General features: G+C 34.7%; 1 protein-coding gene across 1 annotated transcript; it reads left to right on the forward strand.

Moving 5' to 3' along the window:
• The first annotated feature begins 6,071 nt into the window (after positions 1-6,071).
• Positions 6,072-8,542, forward strand: LOC113713409 (patatin-like protein 2). Its single transcript, XM_027237132.2, has 7 exons — positions 6,072-6,347; positions 6,542-6,723; positions 6,910-7,096; positions 7,199-7,360; positions 7,486-7,785; positions 7,983-8,155; positions 8,260-8,542. Exons 1-7 carry the CDS (start codon positions 6,216-6,218, stop codon positions 8,318-8,320), a joined length of 1,197 nt encoding a protein of 398 aa, XP_027092933.1. The 5' UTR covers positions 6,072-6,215; the 3' UTR covers positions 8,321-8,542.
• Positions 8,543-11,505: the final 2,963 nt, after the last annotated feature.

The raw sequence follows: 11,505 nt of genomic DNA on the forward strand, positions 1-11,505 counted from the left end.
CACGAACTTTCCTTTGTTGATTACTTCAGCGGTTTCTATTGATCGCAAAAATTTCCAGGGTGAACTTCCCTTTTCGATGTGAACAAGATCCAAAACTACGGAGGATGGCCCATTGCCATTGGTTAAGTATTATGAGCTTTTCAAATGTCTAGAGCAAGAAGTACAGAACGTTCAGTACTACTGTACTAGACGGAGAAAAGGCACAGAGCCGCACAAACTTGCATTCATAAATCATAATGATCGGAAAGAGGGCCTTTGTACGGGCCGAGGATTGGAATTGCACAAACTCGCATTCATATATCATAATGTTCGTTAGGCCTGTTTCGTAATCTAATTCTATGCTTAAATTTAATAGATTCATATTTTAACGTATTGAGATATGTTTAATAATAAAAAATTAAACTCTTAAATTAATTAAGTAGCAGTAAATTTTTTAGATAAAAAATTGCTCCCAAAAAGTAAGTTATTAACTTTTTACTTATTACTTAATGTGATATACACTCAAATGTATCAGATTTAATATTTAAAAATTTAAAAATTTAATATATTCAAATTTCATTTTTATCAAATTCAATTTAGATCTTTGAATTCTTGATTCATGAGTGCACTAAGGTTCAGAGATTTGAACCTTTAACTTACAATCACACCTATACTTTATGCTTCACGTAGTAACCAACTCACCTAAGGGGAATTGGTTGTAGGCTTCCTTTTTATGGACACTATGAGATGGTACCAATGCTAAATGAATCCGACTTTGTCTAAATCTTCACGCATCACAAAATTTACAAGTTCATTCAATTGGTAATGATAGGTTGTTTCCTCACAAAATGTCATGTATTCGAATTTCTATTACCGACATTAGAGTTGTATTAGTGGGTGATTTATAGCTCTAACCAGTGGTGATATTCGGAGTCGAATTCACTCGAACCTTTTCTTACCCAAAAAAAATAATAATTCCTAGATGGTGTCCCATCAACAAAACTAATTGCAAGCAGCAAATGCCTTTACCAAAAATGACGCGATTCCTGCACTAGGTGTGATAGCGATATCTTCAATTTCAACATGCAACCAAATGCTACGTAGAGAGTCAAAAAATTATGACCAACCGCAAGGACCCAGACCCTTATCTCCATAGCCAAATCAAATTTGGACCGTTGCAGTATCATTCACACAATGGATTTCTTAGGATAAGATGGTTTTTTTTTTTTTTTTTTTTTACTTTTTTTAAAGGTAAAATCAGCATTATAGATTAGCAAGGGAATAGTCAGATGCAGATAAACAATCTGCAAATGTACTGAACAAAGTTAATCCTACTCAATTACAAGACCTAACTATCTATAAAACAATTCTGAGTAGATATAAAATATCCTGATTAAAATCCTAGCTCAAACTACTAAACATTGAAGAAATTGTTAAAAATTCTCCTACCTCCTCATTTGGTTCAGGAAAAATTAAATTAAGAAGATTCCACGGATCAGACCCATAAACATATACTGTACGTTAGATAATTCCAAGTACATCCTTCTCCTGAGATGGTTTTTGATTTTGCTTAGTTGTTGATCGAGCTTGGTAAAATTCATCCACGAGCGTTATTTATTAACCTCCAGGAGGGGCGGCAGTCAGACCCAAGAACCTAGGGGCTACAGATTGCAACAATGTCTCTAGCCTAATCTCAGCAAGACGCTCGATCTGTCTGAATTATCTACAAGTAAAGATGCATGATCCTTGCATTTCTTCCATTTTGTCATGTTTATAAAATTTTTTTTTTTTTGGGGTGTTTCCCCCAGCTTTCATTTTACTTTTTGCTTATTCAAGTGCATTTGATGCTAGGATGCTGTAAAGTCGCAAGTGCATCAGGAGTGACTAAAGATTTTTGTGCATGGTGATGCGAGGGCTCGTACTGTTAATGATCGAGAAGCATCGTGTAACATAAGGTGACAAAAGGTTGATGGACCAGCGCACCATTTATGGCGCGTGCAAGGTAGGGCAAACTGGCGGAAAAGGCCAAACACCTTTGTGAATAATTCCAAAACTAGCATTATTCAAAGGGATAATTGCAGAAGACTTCATGGGGTTCCTGACAATTACATCAAGTTCCATTTAAATTTAAAAACTATACCTATCTCCATAGATTTGATAATTTTAATAACTAAATCTTAAAATTCCAATTGACTTAGTCAAAACTTTAAATGAATATCCTGAAGTACCCCTATTTAATAAAGTCTAATTTATTTCCATAAACAATTGCAAGATAATTTATTTCAGTTGGTTGCAAGAAGAGATTTTTATGGGACTGCCAGTAATTGCAGCCACAAGATCCTGGACCCTTATCGCCACGTTAAAGTGACGTGTCCTTGTAATCTTCGACCTTTTGCGGGGTGTTATTCCTCCATGGAACAGTCTCGCTAGAAAAACTTTTGTGAAAGTGTGAAACAACTTCCACTAACCTTGACTTTAGTTATCTATATCTACATGTATTGCAGAGTAAGTTTTTAGGAGAGATCCTCTCGATAGCTTCCAAACTTCTCATTCTTTTTTCTAAATTTTTATATTTATTTTAATACATCAAAAGTAGTGGGTTATAACCAATCCTATCACCAATCAAATTTAAAATTTAAAATATTCTCACTATCTACTTTATAAACCATTTATAGTTTGTTACTTATACTTTAAATCCCTTTTACTCCTTAAAGACAAATGTTCATTCGTATGCTATTTTAATACAATATTACATTTTTATAATTAAGAAATATTTCTCACCACACTAACCCTATAACCACCCTTACAAATGAACTTTGCAAATTACAATCACGTTTCAAAAAAATCACAAATGTGCAACTAAATGTAAAGTTGAGAGGGTAAAGTGCAGTTAAATGTAAAGTTAAGGATCTTACTATATTTACCCCTAAAAAATCCCAAGAACGTAACAAGTAGTGGGTTATAAATGCCACTGGCACGTTGCCGTAACTTGCGATGCCACTAACCCCAAATCCTATAATCATCTTCCCACATTTCCTCCTATGTTCCCCACTCCAATTAAGAGTCCTCCAATTAAAGAATTTCACCTCAATTAAAACTCCTCCAAACATAACATCCTCATTCAATTTTCGTGCATGTTCATTCGTATTTTTTGGTTAACCAAAACAAGAATCTATTATATTTGTTATGAACCTAAAATGGTTTACAAGAAAAAGTGTAATGTTCGAATGAAAATCTATATCTATATGTATTCAAGAAGGGATTTTTAGCAGAAACCTTCTCAATGGCTTCTAAACTTCTCATTTTTTTCTTCTAGATTTTTGTATTTATTTTAATACATAAAAAGTAGTGGGTTATAACCCACCTTATCACCAATCAAATTTAAATTTAAAATATTCTCACTATCTCTTAACTCATCCTACAACCACTCCTACAAATCCTCTAATCATCATCCCACGTTTCCCCTCCACATTTCCTCCCACGTTTCCCACTCCAATTAAGAGTTCACTCCAACTATCTCTTAACTTATCTTATAACCACTCCTACAAATCCTCTAATCATCATCCCACGTTTCTCCCCACATTTCCTCCCACGTTTGTCACTCCAATTAAGAGTCCTCCAATTTGTTTGATTCATTACTATTTGTTTGATTCATAGATTTCTGATTTCGGGCTTGCAAAATGGCTTCCATCACAGTGGACTCACCATTCAATTGTTCCAATTGAAGGAATTTTTGGGTAGATTACTTGTCTACGTTTTTTTTATTTCTTTCTTCCATAATCTGCTACAAGTTGGGTCTTATGCTGAAATGTATTTCTTGCCGATTTTACAGGCACTTAGCACCCGAATACTTCATGCACGGCGTGGTCGATGGGAAGACAGATGTGTTTGCATTTGGAGTCTTTTTGCTGGAGCTTCTATCTGGCAAAAAACCAGTAGATGATTCTCATCAAAGCTTACACAGCTGGGTAATCAAAGGCAGCCAATTTTAGGATTCCCGTTTAACATATGATGGAAAAGTCAATTTTCTAATTCCTGGTAGTGAATTCAATGGGCCAAACCTATACTCAGCCGAGGGGAGATTGAAAAGGTGGTAGATCCAAGACTTGGAGGGTTTTATAATGTTAAACAACTTAACAGACTTGCCTTTGCAGCATCCCTCTGCATTCGAGGTTCTTCCATTTGGCGTCCCACAATGAGTGAGGTATTACTATTTCCATTCAATTACTACAATTACTGTATCATATCCCTCTGCATTTTCTTAATATATATTTATTTTTTATAGTACTATTTATAAACTATGTAAAAAAATACACTAAATTCGTACGTTCTTAATTATCAGAAAAATGGTGATAGATTATTCAACCAACGAATTAATTCATGCAAAGATCGTGCATTTTCATTTGTAGTACGCACTCCACAAAATTCAACAGAGTTAATTAAATCACCAATTTTGGCTTTCGTACTAAAAGTGGATTGGTGCGAAGAGTGTTCGCACCTTCAAGTAAGATTATCAAATCGAATGCTTAGTATTTGTAAGTATTTCATTTTAATAAGTATTTCATTTTAACAACATTCAATTACATTCATTTGTAGAAATATATCATTCCCTTTTTTAATATAAATTTTTATTTTTTTATCAGGACCCATCTTACGAAAAAAGACAGTTCTTGAATGATATACACATTCTATTATATTTTAAACTATTGTTAAACAGATATTACATTTTAATTTTGTTGGTACAATTTTTTCACCTTTATTATTTTTTTCAATAATGTCAGTACCGCGCATAGCACGGGTATTCACACTAGTATATTATGTATCCACTAATGAGTTTTTTAATAATATGTTTTGAAATGAGTTGATAATGTTACATAAAGTTAAAAATAAGGTAGGCAAGTAATATTTTTTCAAATTCAAGGATGCCAAGTAACACTGTTACAGACCTCAGGGGAGGTTTTCAAAATTATTCCCATTTTTTTTTCCCAAATTTCAAGGGTGCTCACTAAAATTGTCAAGAATTATCCCTTATTCAGAGTAATGTGATGCGATGAATCTTGAATTATCATTTGCAAGCAGGGCTCTAACCAGTCACCGACAATTGCACTTATCCTAGAGAACAATCAGAAAAGGAAACAATGAAGCTGGTACTACGTCTTTTCTCCAGGGAGGCATAGGTAGGTGATGCGTAGCTATAGAAAGATAACTAAAATGGTTTGTTCGAACAGTGTGTTTTTTTTATAAAAATTTATTTGTTTACATTATTAACATAATTTTTAATCACCTTTTTTATTTTATATACATCACATAAAAAATGTGTTGCAATAGTTTTTCAAGAAATTATCCCAAATACTCTACCATCCATCCGAATAAGACACTTTACTTCCTACCATAGTATAAGCCTACGGTTCGCACCAGCTTTTCAATGAAAAGTTGTCAAGTTTAATTTGCTCAAACAGAAAAAAGTGCTTTTTTTTTTTTTACCTTTCTGTGTTTGCCTGGGGTAAAAATGAGCTAAGCGCTTCGAAGATCGAGTTGGAAAACACTTCGTCATGGATGCAGCACACAAAAGTTTCGATAATCACAGTGTACAAGTCTAAAAAGGGTCTCATTTTCTTCCTTGTTTTGTTTCATTTTAGTAGTTGAAATCTTCATTTTCGGAGCTCTCTTTCTCCTTCCTTCGTATTTACTTTACAATCTATCATGGCAAAAACCGCGAAAGCTTTGAAGCCTCAATCTTATGGAAATTGCGTCACTGTCCTTAGCATTGATGGTGGAGGGATAAGAGGAATTATCCCTGGAGTAATCCTTGGATATTTAGAAACTGAGCTTCAGGTTTGAAAATAATTAATCTCTCCAATCTTTTACTCACAAGAAATTAAAAGAAAAATATTTTGAGCGTAACTTCACAATCATGGACTCGACCTGCACGACTATTCCATGGACCACTTTTCAATGAAAAGTAGTTGAGTTTAATTTGCATAAACCAAAAACGTGCCTTTTTTTTTTCTTTTTGTTTTGACGTGAATGAGCTAAGTACTTCGAAGATGGAGTAGGAAAACACGATAAATACCCCCACTTCATCATGGATGCAGCACACAAAAGTTTCAACAATCACAATATACAAGTCTAAAAGGGTTTCATTTTCTTCCTTGTTTTGCTTCATTTTAGTGTTTGAAATCTTCATTTTCTGAGATTTTTTTCTCCATTCCTTTGTATTTAACTTACAATCCATCATGGCAACCACCGTATCAGCTTTGAAGCCTCAATCTTATGGAAATTGTGTGACCATCCTAAGCATTGATGGTGGAGGGATCAGAGGAATCATCCCCGGAGTAATCCTTGGATATTTAGAGACTGAGCTTCAGGTTTGAAAATAATTAATCTCTCCAATCTTTAATTTTGTGTAGCGTAACTACACAATCATGGACTCGATTTGCACGACTATTCCATGGACCAAAAGGAAAATTGAATCTCTCTTTGTACTAATTCATTTCTTGAATGGCCTTGGTGTAGAAATTCTCTTTGTACATAATTCATTTTTGGAATGGCCTTGGTGCAGAAATTGGATGGTTCGGATGTAAGACTTGCTGACTACTTTGATGTGATTGCCGGCACAAGCACTGGTGGCCTTGTGACTGCCATGCTTACAGCTCCAAATGAGAAGAAAAGACCTCTTTATGCTGCGAAAGATATCAAGGACTTCTACCTTGAGGAGTGTCCCAAAATCTTCCCTCAATCAAAGTAGATATCTTAATTAGACTTTTTTTTTTTATACCATATCTTAATTAGACTTTTTTTTTTATACCATATCTTAATTAGACTCGATCCATCTTCATTCCAAATAATTTAATGCGTACTATATCAAGAAACTCAAATTGTGTATGCTACTTTTAACTTACAATTGACACGACTTTCGTCCATGACCAGTCATCTATTCAGTGGAGTCGAAAACGTGGTGAAATCAATGACAGGACCCAGCTATGACGGGAAATATCTCCATAGCATGCTCCGGGAAAAGCTTGGGCAGACCAGATTGCACGATACATTGACTAATGTTGTCATCCCAGCTTTCGACGTCAAACTATTCCAGCCCGCCATCTTCTCCAGCTATGCAGTTCGTACCAATTTAAGAAACCTTGGTTATTTTAGTTAGACTATTGTTTACTTTTATCTCATGCAACAGAAATTAATATGGTTCGTGTTTTTAATGGCTCAGATGAAGCACTTTTCAAGTTTGGACGCCTTGCTCAGCGATATATGCATATCAACTTCGGCTGCTCCTACTTATCTTCCTGCCCACAAATTCGAAACTAAGGAACCTGATGGCAGCACAAGAGAATTTCACATGATCGATGGTGGCATGGCGGCCAACAATCCGGTAAGATATTAAATCTCATCTATCCCATGTTAATTTGAGAACCATGCACTAATTATTTTATTACAAAATTATTACTTTCCTCATGATTACTGCAATTTTATATCTGTCGACTGTATTTTCTTCAGACCTTAGTTGCTATGGGCCAAGTGACTAGGGAGATTAGTCGAGGAAATCCCGACTTCGCCTCTGTCGGTTCATCGGATTATAGTCGCTTCATTGTTCTGTCCTTGGGAACGGGTACTACAAAAGCGGGAGGGTTTGATGCTGAGGATGTTGCCAAGTGGGGACTTTTGTCTTGGCTGACAAATGCTAATACAACTCCTATAATAGATATATACACTCAAGCAAGTGGGGATATCGTTGATCTTCATCTTTCCACTATTTTTCAAACTATGCAGTGCGAAGAACATTATCTGCGAATTCAGGTAAAAGTCTTTGCGCTGTACTCTTTTATCTTTTTTTGCTTACACTTGAAAAAATAATTAAGACAAAAAATTGGAAGTAAAAAAGAAAGCAATATGAGCTATATTAGTAAGAACCTTGAAGGCCCTGGTTTATACATAGTTTTTCTGTCCTCCAAATAGTATATAAGCGTACGCTTGTACAAACATGCATATTTCAGGATGACACGTTATCTGGAGATCTGGGTTCTGTGGATCTTGCCACAAAGGAAAATTTAGAGAATCTTGTCAAAGTTGGGGAGAATTTGTTGAAGAAACCACTTTCTAGGACTAATTTGCAGAGTGGTGCTAGTGAGTCCGTGAACAAGGGCACAAACGAGGAGGCTCTCAAAAGGTGCAAACCATCGTCCTCAAGCCCTTTGTTCTTTTGCTTACATTGAATTAATTCAAGTTATCCACTCTTCGACTGCGCTTTGATCTTTTGGTTTGAATATGTAGGTTGGCAGCAGCACTCTCTGACGAGAGGCGCCTTCGTCTTTCGAACAAGTCCAAAAAATGATGTATTGTTCTCTGAATCCTCAACGCTGTTGAGTTGACTTGTCGCCTAAATATTAGTAGTAATATACACAGTGCATGTTGACTACGTATGTGTATGTGGAAAATAAACAAATCCTTCCGGGGAAGAGATCGGAATTTCCTTCCGGTATCGATGTAATTTCTTTTCAAGAATCTGTACTTTGAAATTTGAATAATTAGCTCATTGTACCTTTTGTTTTCCTAAGTTCTTGCAGATGAATTCGTTTACTTTATTAGTGATTGCTCCACTATTCACTGCATGAATTGTGAAGCATTCCATTTGTTTTCTTTTTCCTGTGTCAAAATTGATTCTTCAGTTTGACACTGACATTTTTGAAAACTATGAAGTAACTAATTTAATTTACGTTGAAAACTTTAGGAGATAAATCATCCTCTCTTTTTTTTGTTTTGTTTTGTTTTGTTTTTATACATTTCCAGTTGCTCATAATGATGAAATTTTTATAAACAAATTCAGTAATATTGCAGATTAATCAACAAATGGTGAGAAGAATGACAAACAAATTTAGCAGATGAATGCACAAACTCTATTTGTACACAAGAAAGATCAATCTTTTCTGAGTGATGGATTGATAGAGAAATAAATTACATAGACGGCGAAAGACAAATACGTCGCAATAAGGTGGACCCGCACTGGGCGTACGCCTACGGCCTACTGATACTGCACTGGACGTACGCCTAGTGATACCTTAGTATAACTATAGGATACTAGGTTGTATAACTAGTTTTTCGGACTCCACAACTAGGATACCAGGATGTAATTGCCACGAAAGTCCTTTTACAGAAAAGGCCCTACAAAGGTCCTTTACACCTAGGGATGGCAACGGGGCGGGGGATCCCTCCCCCATCCCTCGTCCCGCTGCCTACAAATTCACTCCGTCCCCGCCCCGTCTCGCCCCGCTTCTTTCGTGGGGTTAATAAAATTTTATTATAGTTAAATTTTAATAAATAATCAAGTACTAAAATATCAACACATCATCAAGTTATTATTTATTTTAATTTTACAATTGAAACTCATAAAAACAATCAAACAAAAGTTATTTGAATACAATCCAACATTATGAAATAAATACAACTAAAATAGTTAAGTTTTCACTTTTGGTACAAATACAATCACTAATTCATTATTGTGTTTGTGCTTTTTTTTTGAAAAAAAAGTGTTATTCTATTAAGTGTAATTAGAAATTTAGTATAAATGTATTAGTAAATTTAGTATAACTAATTAATAAAATTTATTAGTAGACATGTCTAATTATTCGTATAATTGATAATATCAATTATATTACATACACTAATATACATTATATAATACATCTAACTAATAATATCATTATCATAAGTTTATAACTAATTAAATTACATATTATATATAATTATATATATAATTTTTTTTTGCGAGTGGCGGGCGGGGAGTATACTGTTTCTAAACGGGGGGAAAAATTCCCCCCCGTCCCGCCCCAACCCCCGCCCCGAGAGCCCCCCGCGGGGTGGTTGCTCGCGGGCACCCGCCCCCATTACCATCCCTATTTACACCTACACTGCCGAATAAGTATATGTTCTTAGTAGTAGTGGTATAATGTCCAATTTGGAAATTTCTTGAAAGAAAGCTAAAACTTTGGAATATTTGTTTGTAGTCATAAGCGGAAGAACAATTCACTCTTTGCCGCTCATTGGATCTAGTCCAAGGTCTTCTATTATCTACGTACAATACATCATATTAAAGCAATATTGAGTTCGTGCGTAAAATCTCCACTCATCGTCATGTGTATTGATCTATTAAAGCAATATGCAATACCAACAATTTCTTCATTTTTTTAAACAAAAAATTAGGCCTATTTCTCCGTCTTTTTGATTATCTAGAATTATGAAATAGAAAAACTACACCTAAAATAGAAAAACTACACCTACTTCCTGGCAACCTCATAAAACCAGGAATAATCTTCTTTTACTTTCTATGCTAATATCGCCCATCTTTCAAAATGAGAAATCATGTCTTGTTAATTTGACAGGGGAGGTAAAAGAGATTTTTGAAACTACAAGGTGCTAACTGATACTAAGACAAATTTGAGGAGAGGTTTGTGAAATTATCCCAAAAAAAGGACAATGAATAATAAAAAGAAATCATAAAATGACTTTAAGCCAATTAAGAATAATAAATAGAAAATCTGTGTTGTATTCTTATTGGTTGGACGAAAAGAGAAGGTAATGCATATTACCAACAACATTTGAGAAGAGAAATTTGAATTTATCCCTTTCGCTGTTAAACTCTTAAATCTTTTTTTTTTTTTTTTTTTTGTAATGTAGATAAGAAGAAACTGTCAAGTTGTAAAACTCATGCTCTGCACTCTAGTAAGATTTTATTATTTTTTGTTTTGTAAGTGTATGGATTTGAATCAAAGATCTTCTACCTACAATTCCTTTCATTTTACCATCCGATCTAACATTCCCTTGCACTCTAGTAAGAGTTAATTTCTAATAAGCAACTTGTTTTCAATATTGTGAATTTACTTAATTGTATTGAAATCTCATATATATGATTTTTATCATGTAATACTAAAACAGCAAGACTCCAGTATTGTCAATGCCAAGCTATAATTTGCACCAACGGAAGAGGCCAAAGGTGTCAAAGTTCCATAAAAGAAGGACTAATATGAGTCAGATAAAAAATTAAGGGACTAAATGTGAAATGTGTAAAAGCTGAAAAACTTACTACAAGTGACGAACCGATAAAGAAATTCAAATACTACGGGGAAGAGTTTAACAAAACTGTGTCGTTCGACAATTGAATCTTTTCAAAAGCCGCCGCTGTAGCCGTGGATTCTTTTTCTACTCCTTTTTATCTGTCACACCTTCTGGAAATTAGAGGTGTGAATTGTAACAAGGGAAACTGAAGCTGGTGGGGCTATTAGAAATTGCGCCAACTTCGACCTAAATGCCTTCATTTCTGTTTGATTTATTTTGGATCCTGTCTTTCTGTCCCTTGGACTTTTTTTTAATCTAATTTTTATGTGAATATCAGCTAGTGGATGACAATCTTGATTTTTTTTTTTTGGGGCCCCATTCCTTTTGTTTGGCGCTGGGCGCATCTGGAATCTCAAACGCTTATAAACCGACAACCTAATTTTTTTCCTTCTACAGGGTTCGAAAGAT

Source organism: Coffea arabica, chromosome 10c (assembly GCF_036785885.1).
Source record: "Coffea arabica cultivar ET-39 chromosome 10c, Coffea Arabica ET-39 HiFi, whole genome shotgun sequence".
In the NCBI taxonomy this organism is placed as follows: Eukaryota; Viridiplantae; Streptophyta; class Magnoliopsida; order Gentianales; family Rubiaceae; genus Coffea; species Coffea arabica.